Source organism: Mastigoproctus giganteus, chromosome 8 (genome assembly GCF_048544385.1).
Source record: "Mastigoproctus giganteus isolate SK-2022 chromosome 8, ASM4854438v1, whole genome shotgun sequence".
NCBI classification, from domain to species: domain Eukaryota; kingdom Metazoa; phylum Arthropoda; class Arachnida; order Uropygi; family Thelyphonidae; genus Mastigoproctus; species Mastigoproctus giganteus.
The window spans coordinates 38854927-38879901 of record NC_143582.1 but is presented as its reverse complement, the minus strand read 5'-3'; the positions used below and the strand labels follow the sequence as shown (position 1 = coordinate 38879901).

The 24975-nt window shown below is 33.4% G+C and overlaps 1 protein-coding gene across 1 annotated transcript in view; it reads right to left on the bottom strand.

Moving 5' to 3' along the window:
- Window positions 1-24975, bottom strand: part of LOC150081467 (nucleolar pre-ribosomal-associated protein 1) — a 190655-nt gene that overhangs the window by 15040 nt on the left and 150640 nt on the right. The window contains exons 21-26 of the mRNA XM_090380212.1: window positions 19741-19922; window positions 16557-16667; window positions 14196-14259; window positions 11802-11976; window positions 6081-6186; window positions 4731-5003 (exon numbers count right to left, since the gene is read on the bottom strand). Of these exons, the coding sequence (XP_090236338.1) occupies window positions 4731-5003; window positions 6081-6186; window positions 11802-11976; window positions 14196-14259; window positions 16557-16667; window positions 19741-19922 (911 nt within the window). The remainder of the gene's footprint in view (window positions 1-4730; window positions 5004-6080; window positions 6187-11801; window positions 11977-14195; window positions 14260-16556; window positions 16668-19740; window positions 19923-24975) is intronic.

Here is a 24975-nt window from a genome sequence, read left to right as displayed (position 1 = left end):
ATTTGTTTTTTTATATCAGTGAAGGGGAAACACATTTCACTATAACAACGTAAAAACCAACACAATTCCAGCTATCTGTATAATCGCAAATGCAATTAGATCAAGTTTACTACCAGTTTATAACAGATTCCACTAGCAGACACGCAACTGGAAATTGTTTTTATTGTTTTATGGTAGTAACCCCTAAAAATGTGCTTTAGTAAAATGTGAGGTGTTAATAGTGTATCTCTGCCTTTACGGTGTTGTTTATTCAGTTGCTACACGCGCGCAGCTTTGTTTATGTGTATCAAGCGTGCCTCCTCGTTTTGTAATTGTGCTTTATTCCCTAAAAATTAGTAAAATACTCAAAAGGTGTGAAAAGGAAGCATTCTGGTGAATACACTGCAGATTCAGAGAGAAAAAGAAAAGCAACAGAGGCGGACTGGATCAAAAACTCTTACCCGGGAAAATTTATAGTAGCCTCACACTATGGTTTATGGCCAAAATCACACCGGCCTCCGGCCCACCAGGGTTTCCCCGGTAAGGCTTATGGCCAGTCCTTTTATCGATAGAGAAAAAATATGAAATTGTGAAATGCTTTGAGCGAAATGAAAGACCAAGTGATATTGCACATGCTACAGACCTAAATGAGGCAACGCCGAGTATTTACGTAAGTATTTTATTACAATAAATTATTGTAATAAAATACTTACGTATTTTATTACAATAATTTATTGTGTTTGGTAATGTTTTGGTTACAAATGTGTGTTAGGTGGTCGGCACCTAACCCTATTTTTCCCATAGGGCCTGTTGTTTATATTGCACGATTTTGCATTGCATGAGGGTTTCTAGGAACACAACTATCGTGCTATACGAGGACTGACTGTATTATGATCCATTGTAAACTCAATGTTATTGCATTTATGAAAATACTAATAGCTGGAATTGTGTGGGTTTTTACGTTATTATGGTGAAATGTGTTTGCCCTTCACTGAAATCTTCAATCATGTAAAATAAATAAATAAATTTTCAGACGCTTCTCTTCATTCTTTTTTTTTTTAAGCTTTGTAAACTTGTTACTCCACGCAAATCGTGCATTCCGTTAAAAAATGCTTATGCATGCTATTGAAATTTATAAAGAAAACAGAAGATTATCTTGAAAATAAATGCCCCTTGAAGCATTTCTGAAGAAGATGACTCCTTGTGCAACAAACCAACAAGTGCTGAGCCAATAATGAGTGATCAATGAGTGTGCATTTAGTTGATGATGATAATGAAGAATAAACATTCTTTAACATTAGCATTAGTAGAGGCATATGATGCAAGAAAGCAAGCTCATACAGTATCTGGCAAAAAAAAAAAAAAAAACTTCCCATTTCACCCATCCATTTGCTCCAATTGTTTGTTGAGTTCTGCCTTGAATTTATTTAAGCTGCCAGCTTCTAAAACGACAGAAGGAAGTATAAAAGTGATAGTATAAAGGAATTAGTAAAGAAATTATATTTATAGGGGTAGTACTATAAGGATATGTTAACCTGTATCATTAAATTAGGCCAGGTGCTAACACAAGATAACATACCAGATGAGGTGTAAAGAGAAAGAAATTTTATTAATAGAGAAACCTCATGAGCAAAGACCAATTTTTTTTTTTTTGTTAGTTGTTGGTGCATCGGCTTCTGTGGCCTTAATGCACCTGCCAAGGTTTGTTTGTATTTTCTACTCTGATCCAAGCCCGAGGCAGGATTCGAACCCGTGACCTTTGGGTTGCCAGGCACTTTACCCACCCGGCTAGCCTGGTCGGTGTAAAGAGGAATGACTAAGATGGTAACTAGAGAGTAATCAAGGTAGAATGAGTGATTTATAGTAAACATTATTGAGGTAACAGGATACCAGTTGTAATAAATAAATAAATAAATTTTCTGTTTATACTCCGGGATGACCAAACAGTCAGAGGAGTTAACAAGATAGACAGAATACAAGAAACAGCACCATATTCAGCAGTCACAGGCTTGAACCCCGGTCACTCAAGGCACGTGTACTTATGCACCCACACGCCTGACCACTAGGCTATAGTACACTTCATGTGTTAACAACTAGAAACAAATATACAAAAAGAGTAATAAGAGCTGAAATGAGTTTACTGATGTAAGTGATAAAAACTGGTAATGTAAGAGAATGATTGAGTAATCATCGAGGATTCATATTTAGTAAGATAAAATTGATACAAACTGATGTTAATAATTTGTAAATTGAGAATAGTTGATGAGAGAGAGATAGTGTAGTGTACTGTAGTGTAGTATGGTTCAGATATATGGAAATTGGTATGCTTCTATGTAATTATTTGTTTCTTTTATGTAAATGCTGTATATAATCTTCCCCCCTACAAATCAAAGTATAATATAGAATTAAATTAGATTAAGTAGTATATAATAAAGGACATAACCTAGGTGATACTAATTGATATAGAATTATATTAACTTTGCAGTGGTCACGAATCATAAAAAATAGTCATGCGTACCTCACAGGTGCCCAAATTTCTTTTTTTTTTAGAAAAAGTTTATTTTTTTAAAATTCTGCTTGTAATACCAAAGCTTGACCTTTTGTTAATGGATTATATCATTTATTATATGTAATAAATGATATAATCCAAATGAAAAATTTAATAATGTTGCACTTTTTTTTTGCACATTATTTTCAACGAAACAAAACTTTTATTAATTCTGCTCAAAATAAAAAAAAATAAAAATTATAAAAAAAATATATAAACATGAATGTATTAGTCCTATCCATTTTGAGAGGGTGAAATTTAAAATCACGCATGTGAAATTTCTACTTGTATTGTTGTTGTTGTTGTTATTTGGTTTTTAGGAGCATTAGCAACCATATTGCTCTGAGGATATGCGGTGGTCATTCCTCTGACCTTTCCGCATCCTCCGTATTTGGTGGTCATGGGCTCGAATCCCGGTCTAATCAAGAAGCATGTGCAATGCACTGCCACTCCTGCCCACCTGGCTACGGAGGCGCCATTTTTTTTTCGTACTTGTATATTATGTATATAAATGAATATTAAAAAATAAATAAATAAAAGACTAAGTGTTACTGCTTAGATTTTATGATTTCTAAATTAAAATTTTGTTTTATCAAATGTTTTTTTTTCTCAATGGCAAAGTTGTTTCCTGTCCTCAGTTTAGCCTAAAACATCATTGGTGTACTTTTGAATCAATGTAAACCAATTTTATTTGAAGAAAAAAAAAAGAGTACCAAAATGGTCACAGTGTGAGAAGAGGGTATACAAAACTGCCCTCATATAGCCAGCAGTTCCACACAGCACAGCTAAACATATATTGAAGAACATCATGTACAAAAAACATAACAGGCACAACCATTGTGCCTGTTATGTTTTTCTCTTCTACACAGCCAAATGTGCACTGAAGAGCATCACATGCAACCATTGTGTCTGTTATGGTTTTTTCCCTCCTTGAAATAAAACTGGTTTGTGTTCATTTCAGAAGTATGACAATGACATTTTTTAGACTAAACCAATGGTGGGAAACAAATTTTTTATTGATAAAAAGGCAGTTGACCAGACAAAATTTAAATTTAGAAATGCAAAACCTAACAGTAATATTTAGCACAATTTTAACAAATATTATAACATTAAATTCAAAAATCTTAACCCAAATATATATGACAAAAATAGCCTAACTTAAAAATAAGCATGACAGATCCCAGTGCCTTTCAACTGAAACACTCTGTATATTAGATACTATTAGTCACTTCTATACTGAGGCGCCTCCGTAGCCAGGGTGGGTAGGAGCAGCAGTGCATAGCACACGCTTCTTGATTAGACCGGGGTTCGAGCCCGTCACCACCGAATACAGAGGATGCGGAAAGGTCAGAGAATGACCACCGTATATTCCCGGAGCAATATGGCCTTAGTTGCTTATGCTCCTAAAAACCAAATAACAACAACAACTTCTATGTTCAGGTTTATTTAAAATTTCCTACAGTGTTAAGCATAACAAGTTTAAAATTATGCTTTCAAACATAATTTTTCCTTATATGTTATGCATCTAAATAATAAAAATAATGCATGCATGTACACACAGTAAAACTTGGTTACAGCATCATTGAGGGGACTACAATACTCTTGCACCATAACTGAGTGAGATTATAGCTGAGGGATTGTCATTTTTTAGATTACACTGAAATTAGTAGAAATTTAATAGAAATTAAATTAAAAGATGTAAAATGAATACATAACACACAGTTACATCACAGATTAAAACACAAATTTATATGTGCAGTATTATTTGCAAATTTAATAATCTATATTATCTACCAAAATTATTGATTTTTTTTTTGTTTTTTTTTTGTTGTTTCCTGACTAGAAGAGTTTCCTCAAATCATACTAACTTTCACAATTTGTGAAATCATATTACTTCTTTAACTATGGATTCCATAGTAATGCACTACTCTAACCCTATGTGGACCATTACAAGAAAAGCTGATAATTAACTGTGAAAATCAGAAATGTTAATAAATGATGCTTGTGCTAAATGAAGCATAAAAAAAAATATAAAAAAAGTGTTATGCATTCCTTGACAGTAATTCACCCAAAAATAATCCTTGGAGGGATATATAATTTTAGCAAGTTTCTCTCTCTTTTACTTTTTTTTTGAATTACTGTCATTAACTATTACTATCACTGCAGGTGAACAGAAAGTAAAACTGTAAAGATAATATTTTACCTGGTGTCAATAATACAGCAGTAACTCTAGCCAAGAAAAGTGTGGCAATACACGGTAATTTTACATTGGTAGTCTCAAAAGCATTTTTCACACTGTCAAAAATGGTCAACCATAAATGTTTTCCTCTATATAGTGAACCTTCAAGATGTTGATAAAATTGGGTAATGACATAGTATCCTGCTGCTCTCATATTGGAATCAGTACTTCCCAAGGAAGCAAATGCTACTGCTAAACATTTAGACCCTATGAATTTATGGCAATGTATAAGAGAACCTAAACAATAAATAAAAACAAATTTAATTCATATAATGCATAAAAAATAATTTTTAAAAAAGTTGATCATTTATATTTCATTTTAAAAAAGAGTTTAAGCATGGCATTAAACTAGGGTAAAGGTTTTAGAATGTACACAAAAATAAAGACTTTTGATCTCATAATATACATATAAATAAAATATTAAAAAATATCTTAAGCTGAAATTCTGAGAACTGAGTAGTCAGTTACCTAGCAACATCTAAAAGTTTCTTTCTATTAAATTAATAAATTAGCTAATTTAGATGCATATAAGTTAGTGCATAAAGTGCACAATTTCTATATGCAGTTAAACTCAAAGAAACAAATTAAGCTTGCAAAGTGGCACCATTTCTCATCTCATATTGTGAAACCCTTCATGACATGTTGCCCAGTATTGCACTTTGAATAAGTAATGCCTCCCAAATACAGAAAACTATTGTTAAGTTATTCTCAGTTGAGTGCCACCACCCACATGGCACTGTTTTAGGGATAGCTGTCCCTTCATCAGTGGGTAGACTGGCACTCACAGTACATGAGATATCAACTCAGTTGTGAAGTATTTTCACAATGCAAGAGATGTATTTGTTGAATATAAATCATTTATGGCTTTAAGGCCTCATACTACTGCAAGAATTTAGAATATAAGTTAGAGCATGAAAGTGTCATTTTTAAATGCAGTGAAATTAATTTAACTAATCATTCACAAAGAACTGTCTAGTCTTGCACTTTGAGTAATGTTTCCCAAACTAGTGTTAATTTCAGAGATAGTTCTTTCATTAGTGGGTAGGTATGCATGCAGAGCTAAGAAACTCAAAGTGTAATTAGATTAATTTGATTTTTTAATATCTGCCTGGGGATAATTTATACAACTTTTTAAAAAAGTATCAAGGTAATTCATTTCTTATGAACTGCTAAAAAAAAGCTTTTAGAATTATTTCCATTTTTTATACAATAGAAACAATTTCATAATTCTCTTCTAATGATCATATAATTTTTAAAGTACAAAAAATATACTAAATACAGTAAAACATATGTATTCTAAATCTTTCTACTCACCAGGTGATAAGAGATAACTAAATATTGGTAACAGAAAGCGTGGATCATAAATTAAGTGATTGGTATTTGTTTTTGAATTCTCTTCTTCTTCTTTTGGAAGTGTGGGCTTTAAAAGAGATCACATATAATATTATTTATTAATATATACTGTAAATTTATATTTAATTTTTTATATATAATAAATTACATATAAAAATTGAAATTTATCTTTTCCTAGAAACATTTGAGCAATTTTTTGTTTATAATGTAAAACACCATAATAAATGCACAATTATTAATTTTCGCTTGTGGTACTGATGCAATAATTGATATTACAGATTTGTTCTTCCTTTGAACTGCAGTGAAGTAAAAGAAAAGAAAAAAAAAACAAAAAAAACAGTCACCATTTTTACAAGAGCAATTAGAAACATTTACCCAAAGGGTTTTATTTATAGTTTCAATAAGTTAAGAACCTTTTCTAATTGAGGGTCAAATATAGTTTCTGAAAATACAACAGATTCATTGAAAAATTTTAATGAAAATGAAAAACTGAACTAAGACATTCATACAAGTCACGTGTAACAAGACTGAATATTTTCAGCATTCTCCATGGGAAGATTATTAGACCAAAGCAATATTTCAAATTCAGTCTCGCATTTTTATATAAATTGCTTAGATTTTTTTTTAGCAAATGCAATATCAGTGGTCCCCAACCTTTTCTAACTGAAGATATTAATGTTCAGTCGTTAATCTATTTAATTTTTAAACTTTTTAGCAAAAGCTGCAAGCTTCCTTGCACCTGGTAAATACAGTGAAACTTATGTTAATAGACACCTATGAATAGCAGAGACTTCTCAATAACCTTCAAACATATTTTTCCCAGCTAAGATAGGGTTTTTGTAATGAATTTACCTCTACATAACAGACAATCTCAATAGCAGATGAGTTTAGCCACATGAATTTAACATAAAAACAAAAGAAAATGACACATACTTTCTCTCTATCTGTGCAGAAAAACTCATGTTTATGTAAATATGGTTAATTTCTTTCTTTTATTGACAGTGCAGAAAATGTTAAAAAATAAAATAGTATTATTTAATTTAATAATAATAATAATAATAATAAAAAAAACAGAAATAATAATAGTATATTTTTAACCTATTTAAATAATAGGGTGAAAATGTGCTACGAAGTTGTTAATATCTGGTATATGATTTCTTACAAAAGTATAATGCACACAATAACACAAACAGCAAGATTATACACTAGCTGATCAAAATGCTTCCTATTACCAATACAGTCGGTCCTCGTATAACACGTGTTTGCATTACACGAATTCGATCATACACGATTTATAAATAGGGGAACGTTATCTTATATAACACGAACCAAATTCGCTTATACACGATTCGCCTTTGTGTTTACAAGAAATGGCAGTCGAACGCGGAATCACCCCAACTGAACGCAACACGATAGGAACGAAGAAGATTCTGAAAATGTATTTATGTGTTTTATATCAGTGAAGGGGAAACATATTTCACCATAATAACGTAAAAACCAACACAATTCCAGCTATCGATATAATCGCAAATGCAATTAGATGGAGTTTACTACCAGTTTATAACAGATTCCACTAGCAGAAACGAAACTGGAAATTGTTTTTATTGTTTTATGGTAGTAACCCCCAGAAATGTGCTTTAGTAAAATGTGAGGTGTTAATAGTGTATCTCGGCCTTTACGGTGTTGTTTATTCAGTTGCTACACGCGCGCAGCTTTGTTTATGTATATCAAGCATGCCTCCTCATCTTGTAATTTTGATTTATTCCCTAAAAATTAGTAAAATACTTAAAAGGTGTGAAAAGGAAGCGTCCTGGCTAAGACACTGCAGATTCAGAGAGAAAAAAAAAGAAGCAATATCTATAAACAGAGGCGGACTGGGTCAAAAATTTTTACCCGGGAAAATTTGTAGTGGCCTCATAATACGGTTTATGGCCAAAATCACACCGGCCTCTGGCCCACCGCGGTTTCCCCCGTAAGACTTATGGCCAGTCCGCTTCTGTCGATAGAGAAAAAATATGAAATTGTGAAACGCTTTGAGCGAAATGAAAGACCATGTGATATTGCACGTGCTACACATCTAAATGAGGCAACGCTGAGAATTACAAAGAATGCAGAGAAAATAAAAACAACTTTCATAGCGGGAACAACTCAAAGTGTAATTAAAATCCATTAGATTAAGACAAGAATTGGAAGAGATGGAACGGCTGTCATCTGTTTGGATAGAAAATCAAACAAAAAACAAGTTTGCTTACGATAGAAGCAAAAGCATTAGCAATATTTTATTACGACTTACGTATTATAAAATACGTAAGTATTTTATTACGACTATTTTATTTAATATAATAATTTTTTTACGAATAAAATACGTATTTTATCCGTAAAAAATACTAAAAATACTTTATTATAATATAATATTATTTTTATTACGTATTTTAATCGTAATCAAATACGTAAGTATTTTATAACGATTAAAATTACCCGATTATTTATTGTGTTTGGTAACGTTTTGGTTCCAAATGTGTGTTCAATCTTGGGTGGTCGGCACCTAACCCCACTTTTCCCATAGGGCTTGTTGTTTATATTGCACGATTTTGCATTGCACGAGGGTTTCTAGGAACGCAACTATCGTGCTATACGAGGACAGACTGTATACCTAGCAACTAGCTGCAAAAACCACTTAAAAGCTGCACCATCAAAATGAAAGGAATATTAGATCTTGCAATGCTGCCCATCATCATCATCATCTCAGAAGACATGATGCATACCGCATGACAGAAGAGATGGGGATAACAGAGCTTTATTCTGCACGTCAAATATGGTTTCACCACTTTACAAGTCTCCTTTAAGCAAAGTCGTTGTATCACAACATGTGATGATCAATCAAGATTCATCTAGTATTGCCTAGTGTCATAAAGGCTAAGCAACTGTGTTGTGTGACTGCCACATGTTGACCTCTGATTACACCTGGATGGTCTCCTCTAGTATACTAAGTACTCAATATTTTTAGATTTGAGTGTGGGGATGGAGCTTTACCCAAGAGTAACTAACAATACTACTAGCATGAATATGCAAGCAGAGAGGGTTTTGTTGTTGCAGATAGGCAAAAACTGCCAAAATTTGGTGCATTTGATTGATATGCAGGACTTCAGTATCAATTTTAACAGTATTTTAGACTTCCAAGTTTAGACAGCCTTAGCTATACTACTAAAAGAACATCCACAACAAACCTCAAGGTATAGCTTACTACTAAACATTATGAAATAAAAAATTTAATATTATTTACAGTTGTTCATACTTTACAAATACAGATACATAGATTAACAAATAATAAGCATTCTTGCATCTAAAAGAGAAGAAACTTAAAATGATATTAACTACACTGTATATACTTTGATCATCAGTATTACACACAACTTGTAAAATTAATAGTTGTAGGTACTGAATTACATAGACAACACATGGAAATACATATGAATAATTCAATCCATAAAGACTGGTTGGTGATTTTTTATTGCACAGGCTCAAAAACTTAGAATAATTCAGAGAGAACCTTACTATTTACTCCTTCTATTTCCTCCTTCCAGCTGAGATTAGATCACTATAAAATAACAAAAAGTGGGGAACCCGATGTACTGCCATAAAGGTTCCTATCTGTGCAGAGAACTATAATTACACCTCCCTGGAACAACATGTAACTTTGGTTCCCATTATTCAGGATTGCTAAGCAGCACAGCTGTTCTATACTTATCCACAGAGAAAACTTTATCTCTTTCTGCCCATTCCAGCAGGAAATTTAACTTAATGTTGGTCACACGGAGGCCATTTAGATCCTCCATTTAATTTTTTTTTCTGACTCCAGTCAAACAATCCTGTTTTCTTTCCAAAGGAATTTTTCCCAACATTTTCTGTGTTAGAAGTTTGAGATGTTTCTATTTAATAGGGTGAAAATGGTCTACAAAGTTGCTAATATCTGGTATATGATTTCTGCCAACTAAATGAGTTAATGATATTAAAGTCATTCCTGTTATTCCACAGGTTCTCTTGTAAACAGTTGCATGAATATCTTTTTTTAATTCTACAATAAGAAAATCTCTGAATAAGCATTGGTAGCAGAATAATAGACATAGTATTAGTACACAAAGAATGGCATTCCAAATCTTCCTCCAGTCAAACAATCCTGTTTTCTTTTCAAAGGAATTTTTCCCAACATTTTCTGTGTTAAAAGTTTGAGATGTTTCTATTTAATTGGGCGAAAATGTTCTACAAAGTTGCTAATATCTGGTATATGATTTCTGCCAACTAAATGAGTTAATGATATTAAAGTCATTCCTGTTATTCCACAGGTTCTCTTGTAAACAGTTGCATGAATATCTTTTTTTAATTCTACAATAAGAAAATCTCTGAATAAGCATTGGTAGCAGAATAATAGACATAGTATTAGTACACAAAGCATAGCATTCCACTCCATAATGGAGTATGCCACATAGCTCACAGTATAAAAAGCCAAACAGCTTCACACACTAAAGCAGTGGTGATTTGCATCTGGTCATGCAAGTCAAAGTCATAAAGTAACGGTTATGGAACAGTAAAGGTGTCATGTAGTTTCAAAAGGGTGTGACTGTGGGAGCTCGTGCATCAGGTGCTTCCATATCAAAAACAGCATGTCTTGTCAGATGTTCGTGGCCCACAGTGGTTAAGATGTACAAAGAATAATGGTGGCAAATGGGTCAAACCATCTTCCATAAACAGAACTATAAAGGGTTACATGAAGTAGATGTTTGTGGTGAGTGAAGGGCGCAGTGCATTGTATGGGCTCAACATCAAGTCACAGTGTGACAGGTGACATTGAATGCAATATGGAGAATGCAAGAACAATGTTCCAAATGATGATGCACTACATGCTTATATGTATAGGGTTTCACAGCAGATGACCCAAGACATTGAGGGCAATGTACTGACTCATTGTGCAAGCAACATGAGTTCGTGGATCCATCATGCATGGTGCCCACTATCCAGGCAAGTGGCAGTGGTGGCTTAATATTGAGTATGTTTTGCTGGCAAGAACTAGAATCCCTGGTGCATATGGACTAACATTTCACTGGTGAGGTCTACTGGCAGTTAGGAGACCATGTGTCCTCTGCTGTGTTGTATTTTTCTTAGACAGAAAGAGGGTCTCCTAAGATGATAATGTGTCATGTTATCAGGCCCACACTGTGCACAAGTGGTTTGAGGAACACAATGAAAATATCACCCATCTTGACTGGCTTCCAAATTTGCCTGACCGCAATTGAATTGAGCAGCTGTGAGATGTTTTGGAATGAGAAGTGAGGTGTGTGGACCATTATCTATTCTGACACTGTGGAAAGCCTTGTAATCAGCATGGCTGCAAGTTCCTATAGACATCATCAGACATCTAGTGGAGTCAATGCCTAGGTGAACAGCTGCTGTTATCCACGCAAATGATGACCCAACACAGTATTAGATAAATGGTCATAATTCAGTGATCACTCAGTGTACATGTTTCAGAAAGAAGAATTGCCCAATTTTCAGTTATCGGTTATGTAGCTGTTGTGGAAAACCAACTTTCTGATAATGTTCACTTTTAAATATGGAAATATATGGTGGTGCATAACTAACAGTATCAAAGATTACTTCTAGAAATTAGATTAATAAGTATTCTACCTCTAACTTCATTTTCAGTGGGAAATGAACAGCAGTCTGGAAAAGTTTTTCTTCTTCTAAGAGGCTTACAACTTCTTCCATCTTTGGCTGGTTCCATAAAGATGAACTGATATACGAACTAGTACTCTTTTTTACAGAATAATGAGTGACAGCTGCCTTTCCCCAAAGAAATGGTCTGCAAAGAATGAATTATTTAAACAGAGTGAAATTCAATGAAATTTGTGTATTCTGATCTTGCTATAAAAAAAAAAAAAAAAAAGGAAAGGAAAAAATATATATCCTGCTCCCCTTATTCAATAAATACACCCTTCACTGAACAAGATGAATATATTTAATGGGAATTTTGAACTTTACAAATGAAATGTCATAAATTATGACCCCTATCTTCACATATTCTTCATAGGAAATTACAATTTGTTTTTGCAAAATTTATATGTCCAAATGGTTTAATTTTAATGTGGTTGCAAGATATGGGACAATAAATGGTTAACATTCATAATGCTATAAAATACTTTGATAAAAAATTATTATCAAAAAAAAAAAAAAAAAAACTAGAAAACCACATCAATTATTTGTGTTAAATATTTGGTTATAGAAATTATAATAGTATACATTCATTTATACTTTACTTCAACAATAAAAAAATTCCACAATTAGTAGAATCAGTACATACACTAAGTTGGATTTTAAAAATTAATAGCCCTCCCCCCCATGTGGGAACTGACTGGTCTTTGACACTGGCGAAGGCACAAAGCAGAGTCAGGAACAAATGATATAAAATTGTAGTTCACACAATTGTAGACACTCAATTTTTGAGTGTCTGCAAGGAAAAATGAGGTCAGTGTCAAGATCGTTCCAATTTTGAACATGGAATGATGAGCACATCAGCACCAACACTGGACCACTGACATGTGGAAATCTATTGCCTGGTCTGATGAATCCAGTTTCTAACTGTAGAAGGTAAAAATAGACCATGGTAACTGGATGTACTGTTGTTATTTGGCAAGCTGGAGGTTGTGGTGTTATGGTTTGGGGGACTGTTTTTGTGGCATGTACTGGGTTCTATGATCACTGTTAATCAGTGGTTCTCTGACTTTTTATCATCACTAATCAGGTACATCCCTTCATGATATCAGTATACACAGACAACTCGAGTATCTATCAAGAGGACAATGTGCCATTCCACAAGACCTTGCAAGTTCCTAACTAGTTTCAGGAACATGACAATGAATTCTTCATCTGCCAATGGACACCCAAATCACCTAATCTCAACCCAAATTGGGCATGTTTGGAATCTATTGGAAAAAGACTTTTGATGCTGCAACCATCCACCTGGCAATGTGTTGATATTACTGGACACATTGTGCATTGCATGGGCAGTATTACATTGTGCATTTCATGGGCAATATATATGATTTGCAAAGTCAACTATATTAAGTATTGTGGGAATAGTGATGATTCAATATGTTTCCAAGCTGAGAGAACAGCATGTAATTCTGCAGTGAAAACACTGCACCATGGTGGAAGTTATGAGATGTAGTTTGGAAGCTACACTAGAATTATTTTTTGATTGTAAAGGCATAATTCATTATGAATTTATATTAGGAGTTTATACTGTTAAATAAGACTATGTATTTAGGAATCATTAAGCATTTGAGACCCTTGGACTAGGCAATACAGTTATTGTCATAAGATGAGCATAACAACGCTGTTCCTCACCTTGTAGACACTCAATTTTTGAGTGTCTGCAAGGAAAAATGGGGTCAGTGTCAAGATCGTTCCAATTTTGAACATGGAATGATGAGCACATCAGCACCAACACTGGACCACTGACATGTGGAAATCTATTGCCTGGTCTGATGAATCCAGTTTCTAACTGTATTTTTATTTTTTTTATTATTTTTTGATTGTAAAGGCATAATTCATTATGAATTTATATTAGGAGTTTATACTGTTAAATAAGACTATGTATTTAGGAATCATTAAGCATTTGAGACCCTTGGACTAGGCAATACAGTTATTGTCATAAGATGAGAATAACAACGCTGTTCCTCACCTTGTGATAATAATATTACAACAGCATCCTTCTTATTCGTATGACCTTGAACCATGTGATTCCTTTTTATTTTTCTTCCCAAACTAGAGAAATCATCAAAGGAATAATTTTCCAGCGAATTAGAGGTTGCGGAAGCTTATGGAAAAAAATGTGAAAATAGCCAAGCTCATTACTTTGAAAAATGTGATGCATAATTATCAATAAATATTATATTTGTTCAAATAAAAATTCATATTTTTTCATGAATTTTTTTTTGTTAAGCTTTGTTACTTAACAGATTATAATAACTTGAATGTTTCTTTATTCCCAGAGAATTTATAATTAATAGTTTCACTTACCTGAAATCATGTAAACTGATACCATTACTTTCATATAGTTTAATGAGGTACAATATTTTCTGACCTAAAAGAATCAAATTATAAATACAGCCTCAATATAATACTCGATAATAATAATGCATATTTACAGTATCTTTATTTAATAATTAATTTTTTTATAAAATATAATAATGAACACATTCACTGTGTGATTAAGCAGGGAAAAATACTTTTCACTATGTAAAGATGGAAAACCAGGAATACAGTTACAAAGTGCATGGAAAGAAAATGCAATAAACACCAAAATCATCAATTTAATTTCTATAAATTTTTTTAAAAATATAATTTTAAATAATCATTTGAAAAAAAACAAAACAAAAACAAACAGTAACAAAATGATATTTTAATGATAATGATATTTTATATCATTAGCAGTCAGTGAAAAGACTTAAAGAAATAGAAGAGACACAAGACATTATAACACAAAGTAAAGGCATAACCAAGGGTTAATAACAATTCACAAAATATAAAGGCATCACTTGGTTACAAGATTGCACCGATTACAAAGAGTAATAGTGAAGAAAGGCTGTATAAACAGACTGCATTAGGACATAAAGGAGACCTATATGATGGATTCGCATCATATAGGTCTCCTTTATATCATGATAAGATTACTTGGAATGAGTCTATTGAAGACTTGATCCATGAAGATGGGATATCATTACTCTTATATTTTGTTAGTGGCAGCATTAGAGAGGGCATGGTATAGAAATTTTTCTTTAAAGGTCTCTGACTTTGATATTCATCAGTAGTAAACATTTTTGTGTTTCCAAGAATAAAGTTATTTTCTTCTTCATATACGTATCTATGTGGGTCAGCACTAATTACACATTGAAGAAAATACTGAAATTAATACGATGTTTTTTTTTTCATGTGATGATAAATTTATGCATAATTATAGAATTATATTATATAATTAAACTTGATAATGCTTATGAACTGTGTTTATAAGCATTATCAATATTTACCTGTTTTAAATGCAACATATATGATATATTGCATAGTAATACACCTTGTCCAATAATTCTGCTACATATTTGTTGGATACCATTAAATGCCCTTTCATTTGAGTTTAAATTTTAGACTCAAAAACAAAAAGAAATCAGAAGTCAGACTAGGACCATGTTGCTCTTGGTCAGAAACTGTTATACAAAGAGGATTGCTGTCATTTAATATTAGTACCAAAATAACTAAGGCATGAGAGATCAGTAGGACTAACTGCAAAACCATAAAAAAAATCAAGCCAAAACTGAATCAAGGATATTAAATAGATGTAGAATGCATCAAAATTTTTATCGAAAAAAAAAAAAAAAAAGTAAGGTCAAGTTTGATTTTTTAAATTTTTTTCAAAATTATGATTTGGATTTGATTTTTAATAATATCACTCTAATGTTAAGTAATACAGTTAAAATTAAACAAATTAATACTTACAAATTTTTCATTTTTTAAAAATTTCAAAATTTCAAAAAGAAACATACACAGCAGAGCCTGCTCCTCTCAGAAACTTGCTCCACATAGCCTAGATATATTTAAGAAACATATCATCCCAAGCCCACAGGCATTCATGAAGAGTTAAATGGCTCATAAAGGTATATGCTATGAATACATTTTAGAAAGAATTACATCAACATTCACACTAACAAAGCATAGAGTAAGGGGTTCAGAAACATTTGGATAGCACCTTATACAAAGACACCACCCTAGTCAGGTGGGCAGGAGCGGCAGTGCATAGCACACACGCTTCTTGATTAGACCAGGGTTCGAGCCTGTGACCACCAAATACGGAGGATGTGGAAAGGTCAGTGAATGACCACCGCATATCCTCGGAGCAATATGGCCTTAGTTGCTAATGCTCCTAAAAACCAAATAACAACAACCTTATACAAATATGCTTCAAATGCATTAAAAAGGTATATTTTTTTGAATTTGTTATTCAATGATAACCTATTTGCCACTAAGCATTACTCATCTAAGTTACAGGTAGCAACATGCTTTAACACTGCGTAGCCGAGTGGGCAGAAGCAGGAGTGCAGTAGCATACGCTCTTTGAGTAGATTGGGGTTCAAGCCCCTGACTGCTGAATACGGTCGATCTGCCAACCCGCACTGGACCAGCATGGCAGATTATGATCCATTTCCCTCAGCATGAATTGTTGAGGAGGCTTCCATTCTGCAGTGGGTTGATAATGACTGTACTTTACTTTTTACTTTTTAATCATTGAGCTTTCAAAAACTAAAAAAAAAAAAAAAAAAAAAAATTGTAAAACTACAGAAATCAAACAAGCTAAATAAATTATATGACAACTTAAATATCACTACTTACAAACTATCTTCAGAGTTGCATGATACGATGCAAGTAACATCGATACATGTTCAGCTTTACAAATAGTTTTGTCTGCATGTGCCAAAGTAATCCAAAGTGTGATAACCGACTCTGAAAGAAACAAATAAAAAATATATTTATAATGCAGTTTAGAAAAATATTATTTTTTGCAAATATTGTTTTTTATACTATTAATAAACCAGATAACCTCTTAGAGACTTAGGCTAACTAAATACTATGAAACTTGGAAAAATTTGTAGTATACATTTTAGAGCTTTTGATAAATCAATCCAAATTCTGAAAAAAGAACACTGAGCATTTTCATTCCTTAACTAGTTGTTGTTGTTATTGTGATGTTTTCTGGTGCAAGGGCTACATAGGCCATATTGTGCCTCCCAAATCAATTGACTTTACATATAAAAACTGCTTGAGCAGCAGTTAGAAACAGTCATACATTTGAATTTGTTTTAAATAGAGAAAGAATTCAGAGAGATTTGCATCTTTACCTATGATGCTATTGAAAGACAGAGGCTGTTGTAGATCTGAAATTAAACTAAAAGCCATTCGTCGGATATTGTTAAACAAGCTACATTCAAGCAGTATATGTTTTACTGTAAGTGGTTGTGAGCACCACACACAGCATTTCCTGTAAGCAGATAGAGATGTGCCTTAACTAATTGTATTTCAGTGGACAGGAGGAGGAACTTCATTCATTAGGTTTTTTTTTTTTATTATTATAAAAACCTCAAATGCAAAAGAAATTAGAAACTATAATACTTAGTACCATGTGTGGGTTGATAAAAGAAGATACTTGTTGACTTGAATTTCTGTTTATTGAATGTGTAGACTGAATTCAGGAAATGCGTGTGAAGGGAGGTTGTTCCAGTAAACAGCAGTTGAATGAATAAACGAGGAAGATGAAAAGTTGGTTCTGTGAGTTTGAAGTTGGACAGTAAATGGATGTTGACTAGTTGTGGCACATGTTCAGACTGGTTAGGAAGAGAGAGGGGGAATTGTAGAAGCCAATTCTGAAGAACTGTGCCCATGGCAAAAGGCATGAAACAGAAACAGATTTTCTATGAGATAGTGAGTGGAGAGACTTTGTAAAAGATGGGTCATTAATTAACCTAACTGTCCTCTTTTGAATGAAGTCAAGATGCCCGAGAGAGGATATATGGACACCATTCCAAACATGGAACAATATTAAATGGTAGGGTGGTTTGAGACATGGCACCTATACAGAGTGAGTAGCTGTTTAGAAGAAAAGTAACACTGAAAGTGAAAGAGAAAACCCAGTTTTTTAGACACAGAAGAAGCAATATTTGTGCCAAGAGAGATTAAAAGTCAGGGTAATCCCTAATACAGATATGTGATCTTGTTTAGAATTTTGAGGTTCTTCAAAAATACGCACAGGAGCAGAAGAATCCTTTTTGCAAGATATAAGATAGGACCAAGTTTTAGAAAGACTGAAATTAACTAAGTTACCTTTACCCACTGGAGAATTACCTGGAGGTTAGCATGTAAGGAATTGGTAGTGGTTATTTGAGAAGTTGAAACCATTTGTGAAAGGCAAAGTTTCCCAAACTGGAAATTGGAATGCAACATGCCATCATCAGCAAAACTATGGACAGGATTTCCAGTCAACAGAACATCATTAATATACAAGAGGAAAAGAATGGAACAAAGAACTGAACCTTGGGAAACACCAACATTAGTGGAGAAGTAAGAAGACAGAGAGCCATCTACCATCACCTGCAGTGAGCGGACAGAGAAAAAAATTGATACCCAATTACAAAAAAGAATTGGCAGACCATAAGATGGAAGCTTATTTAGAGAACCTTTATGCCAAATATGATCAAAAACATTAGTGTTAGATTAAACATTTCTTGCAGTAAGGTAATTAACTGTTTAGCTTCTTCCAATCTGAAGTTAACGTTGAAATCGCTGCTCATGATCATGGGTATTTTATGCAAATCTTTCTTTAACAATGCTGCACCCTGAATTGAGTAAGGCAGCAAAACAAAATTAATGGAGTCAATTATATCCTGTATGTTACTGTTAGGAGAAATATAGACAACCATTGTATCACTTGGCTGTAACAAGCACTCCACTGCACATATATTTCAATGGGACAAACCAGTTATTTGACCAGCGAAAAATAAAGTGTTAATAACCTAATTACCCATCAATTTCAACAGTCTTTTTCATTCTTGTGCACTCATAGCTACCTTCGTCTTTATTTTCTTAGGCCTTTTCACTTTCATTCTTATCTTGCTCGATACTCTGAATGCTCTGCACTTGACTTCAGCATCATTGAGCACCTTTTCCAAAATTACTGATGTGAAAACTTCTACATGGCACCTAACAGTGGAATGTAATGAAAATGCAAGATGAAAAAAGAAATTGTTGACAAAGATTTGTATTGTTGCAGTCATATGACAAATACTTGCATTGTTGCAATCATACTATTCAACGAATGGCTACAATCAAATGGTTTATTAGGCTGTTGGCTTGGATTTTGCTAACCTCTTCCAAGCCAAGGACGTTTTCACATAAAACAAAACATTTTTCGCGTGTACAAGGTACCCACGCAGTTTTTTTTTGTTTTATTGTGTTTTTCTAATGCAGTTCGACAAAATTGTGCATACACCTTCTATTAACTATACTGTATTTCCATCATTAAAAGTTTTGCAATATCACATGTCCTTATTTTCCCATAACTCTGCCTATATGATTATTATATTATCTCAAAGTATCAGTCATTCTGATATTAGCTCTTAAAATTTGGAAAGAATGAAATTGCTGAGAGCAATAAGAAACAACAGAAATATATGCCAGTTAAAGCCTTGATTCAAGAACAGTAATAACCATTATATCTTAACAGTGAATTAAATATTCTTTGAAACGTTTGCCGTTCTAACCATAAACTTGCTAATTCCAGGGTCATTACACATATTTACACAAAAATTGTATAAACAGCTTAAAAAGGCTACACTGGGTAAACTGCATGGATTCAAGAAAAGTCGTCGTCGTCGTCTTCTCTCTTTTTTTTTTAATTAAGGTAGGCCTATATTAATCATAATATAAAAAAACATATGATAAAGCTCTAAGTTTAGTAAGGTTAACCTCTGTTTGCAGCATTCTTACAGCTAGTTTTGATAATAAAAACAGAAAGGAAAAATACCTTTTAGAACTTCAAATCCTGGTGCTTCATCTAGCATGATAATTAGGAAATTAGAGTGACCAAATATCATTTGGAGCAATTCAAAAGGTGAAGGTGAAATTTTGCTGAGTTGTTCAGCAATGTAGATAATTTTGCAGAGGCTGCTGATCATATCTAGTATGGCACTACCTACAACAGCATTCCTGAAAATATAAGGGGGAGAAAATAAATAGGTTACTAGAAAAGCTATGCAGCAGCAAATCTGCTTATAGGTAACTTAACCATTCCCCATTTCCTCCAGGAAACAATCGTTAATTTGGCTAATGAGCAGATGCTGGAAAAGCATTTTACAGGTAGACTTTCAGGGAACTATTAAGTTATGTATAGCTGGAAATTTTACATTTACTGATTACACATCCAATGGTAGTTAATTAAATTGTTAAAATGTAATGGCACAAATAAAGCAGTTAATTCTAATATACATAATTTATTATAAACATGTCTACAGAAACAGAGGTAGATTGGGCCACCAAGACGTTAGTAGCCCAATCTGCTGCTGGTTCTGCAGACATACATCAAACTATTCAGGACAAAAAAAATAAAAAAGCAGCTTGCTAATCCCATTGGCAGTCGATGCTAATCAATTGGTAAACAATTAAGTTACATAATAAGCAGGGGCAACCCAGTCATATAGGTTTCCACACAGTTGCCTGGGGCGAAAAGTTTGAGGGGCACTGTCCATACAGTGCAAATTAGGCTGTTGCCAGGGCAGCAAATTTGAGAAAGAAAATAAAGTTAAAAAAATTTAGATAAAATAACAAATAAAATAATGATATCATTATTTAAATTCCCATGCACACATGAGAGAATATTAATTATAATTAATTTCTCTACACTTCTGAGAATTTATTATGTCAAATCAGGGCTGAACTTGCACCTAGGAAACTAATACAATTGTCTAGGACCTATAAATGACAATGTCAATATTTTATTGAATTAATCAACTTTCATTTTAAATTAGGCAAGCCAGTGCTTTAGCCCACAGTACGTGAAAAGCAATGCACAGTGAAACTGCACGATACCACAGGTCTGGCAATATATATCCCTCCAGGGATATATTGCCAGACAAGTAGTAACTCTATCATCATTCGTGTGATGATAAGAAAAAGAGATTGAACACAATACAGCAACTATGTTGCATCCCTATTCAAACTAGTGGGCACAATATAAGGTGTGAACCAAATGCAAAAAAACCTGAGTGCAGAGATAGAAAGGGGAGGAGGTAAAACACAATACAAGACATATGATCTAGATTCATGCAAGGAGAAACTTTACAATACACAGGAGTGCTGTAAAACTAGCACCTCATCCAGTGGCATAACAGGAGGGCTCAGATAGGGGGCAGGATTGTTTCAAAAATATCACAGAAAATAAAAATATTAAAAAAATATATATCATGTAACCATAAAATATGAAATGTAGTAAGTTCTGTTTAAAAATAAGAATGTATATTTTTCCAAGGAGACCCACAGTCCATTTTGCAATCTCCCTTCTGACCCCTTCCTCTTGATTTTTCTGTTATTCCACTGAAGTAGTCAAGTGGTCAGTACAAGAGAGCAGTATTCTAGGCTCCAGCTATTTTTTGATATATAATGTAGAGATTTAAGGCTAAGATTCAACACTTGTTACATAACAATAATGACATTTTTAAATGAGTATAATATTATTTTTAAATACTAAGGAAGATACAGAAAACATCATAAAAAAGAAATACAAAAAACTGAATATTTTCAAAAGTTATTGTGAAGTGCTAGTTTTAAACTTGGGGATGCATAACACTTAGTGCTACCTACATGGGCCATGGACGCACACAATGTGTAGGAATGGGCTACATATGACTTGGTCTAACAGAAATTACATAAGTAATAACTCTATCATACATTAGCCAGTATGATAAAGGCCAGAATGTTTCAGGGTTTACAAGGAAATAATTGTAACAAAATCACTCAAAAAAAAAAAAAAACCATAATAATAATAAATATATAACACTTAGTTAACAAAATTGCATATACATTATTCAAATGGAAAAAAGTAACATGACATCTGACAGTGTGAAGAAAAATAATTAGAAAAATCTGCAATATAAAATTATATTGATCATATACAGGCATCCCCCATATAACACAGTACTTCTACAACACTGAGGTGTATAAAGCCTTGAATGGTTTGAGCATGCTCAATGCTGATGGAATTTTTCCTCTTGCTCAGAATAATCACCTGAGAGGGCATAAATTCAAATTGATGAAAGACAGTTGTAGGATAGATGTGTGTAAGTTTGCTTTTAGCCAGCAGGTAGTTGATTGGTGGAACAGACTTCCATCTTTTGTTGTGGAAGTTGATAGCATAAATAAATTTAAGGCTGAACTGGACAGGTATTTGAAATGAACAGAGGGATGAAATGGGAGCAGGTTTTTTGGCTGATGCTGCATAAGCCTGCTTTCTTGCATCATATGCTAATGCTAACACGGTTTCACTCTAACATGATTGATAAATTGCAGTAATCCTCGCACAACATGGTACTTATATAATATGGTGTCACTCTAATACGGTTAGAGAACTGCAGCAAACTGCGCATAACACAGTATTTTTTAGCTTTTGTGAAGAGAAAACCCTGCTATTATGCTGGTTGTAATTTTTCAACATTTCCATTCTTTTTTGTGAATCCCCACTGTTAACTTGTGCCTCCGTAGCCAGGTGGGAAGGAGCAGCAGTGCATAGCACACACTTCTTGATTAGACTGGGGTTCGAGCCCTTCACCACCAAATATGGAGGATGCGGAAAGGTCAGGGAATGACCACCGCATATCCCTGGAGCAATATGGCCTTAGTTGCAAATGCTCCTAAAAACCAAATAACGACAACAACAACTGTTGACTTGCTAGTTGTTATGCAAAAAAAAAAAAAAATTTTGGGAAATTCATGTGTTGGGTTCTGTGCTATTGAACTTATGCTTGTTTAAGACCATAAAAATTTGAGACTTCAAAGCATGTCGTTCGTGATTTTTAAGGTTATTTTGGTTTTTATTTGATTGGTTATAAATTTTTCCAGGTATGCATTACTAAACTTTGTTCTTAAGTACCGCATTGGAATAATTTCTTTGTTGTGAATTAAATTCCAGCCCTAAGTCGGTAGGAGGGGAAGGTTTTGATGATATGACTACTAAAGAAGTTCATGAATTACTGATAGAAAAAGAGGCTGGCGAAGCAGATTTGGTGGAAATGGCATCAGAGGTAAATCACATCAATTCAGAGGATGATAGCACAGATGAATATTCTGAAGTTCCAAATTTTACATTAAAAACCATACAGGAAAGCATAAATTTATCTTTTCTGTATGGTTCACTCCATACTATGAAATTTATGGTATGGAGGGCATTTCAGGCATTAGATCTGCCTTTTTTCAGGCATTAGATCCACCTTTAAAACTCAAAACATCAGAAAATCATTACAGTGGATTTTGTAAAAAATTGATTCCGAATCTATCGAAGTAATGGAGGCATGGAATCATTTCTCAATTGCGGACCATATCAGAATCATAGCTTTATCGCTGAAAGAAGTAAAACCGTCAACATTAAATGTATGGCCATAGTGAGTTCATTCAGGAAATATGGTGGAACTGGCAGAAAACAGAATTGGTGTGATAGTAGAACTTACTACATCGGTAGAAGAGGAAGGTTTTGATGATGCGACTACTGAAGCCCTCATGGGTAGCACAGTTCATAGAATCACCCTCCTCCCCAAAGTGGGTGAAAAAGACCTGAATTTTAATCCTGTCGATGGTGGAAGGAATTTTTATGGGTTTTTTCACAATGATGCTGAATTAGTTGGGCTCAGGCGAGGGCAGCATGGTTTTTCTCCTGAAAACTCAGGCTTTTTATCCAGCAAAACAGAAAATCGACCTCAGAACACACACACCAATTTATAGACAATATACAGAGCAACATGGCCTTAGTCGCCGATGCTCCTAAAAAAATTTAAAAAGATATGATTACTGAAGTTGTTCAAGAATTACTGGTAGAAAAAGAGGCTGGCAAAGTGGATTTGGGGGAAATGGCATTGGGGGTAAAACCAAATCAATTCAGAGGATGATAGCACAGATGAAATTTCTAAACTTCCAAATTTTATGCTAAAAAGCATAGGGGAAGGCATAAAGTTAGCCGAGCAATTAGAATCTTATTTTCTGAATGCAGATTCTTGAATGAAATGAGCTCAAAGTTCAAAAGGGAGCTTCAAAAATGCTTAGTTCCATACAATGAAATTCAGAAAGATTTATCAAGCAAAAGCAAACAAACCCAGATCACTGATTTTTTAAAGAGAGCAGAAGATACACAAAATCTAGAATGGTGTATTTTTGTTAATATTTTGTAAATGAAATGGTGAATTTTTGTTAGCTTTTGGAAAGCAACCTCCCCTTTTGTACTTTTTTTTAGTCCCATATAACATGGTTTTGCACAACAAGACATTTTATAGGAACCTAACTACCATGTTATATGAAGGTTACCTGTAGTCTAAAAATTAAACTATACGAAACTATCATCATACCCACAGCAACTTATGGATCAGAGAATTGGAGAATAAATAAGAAAGAAGTGCAAAAAATAATGGCATTTGAAATGAGATGTCTACGGAAAATCAATAAAACAAATTGGAGAGAAAACATAAAACTAACAAGTAAGAAGAGATCTAAATTTTGAATGCAGAATAATAGAGCAGATCTACAAAAAACAACTTCAGTGGTTTGGACATGTGAACCGGATGTAACAACACAGGCTGCCTAATGTAGTACTGACAGGAAGAATTGGAGACGAGACCACTTGGAAGACCCAAAAGAGAAAGGCTCCAATGCCTAAAGAAAACACAAGCTTTCAGCGCTATCAACAAATGATGCAAGATTCAAGAGACCAACAACAATGGAGGTCAATATCAAAATAGGGACTCAACCCGTGCCAAACGGAAGAGTAGAATGATGATGATGATGATGATACAGATATCACCTTTGTAATATACAGTTATATATATATATATGATGGTATGTAATGTAGATATCTCATTAATTTTTTAAATTTTAAGAATAATTTCAATATACAGGTAAAATCACATTTAAGTGCATTTAAAATTATGAAAGAATACAGATTGCAAACACTACAGCAAGGGTATCAACTAATACAAAGCATATTGTACATCATTTTTGTTAATAC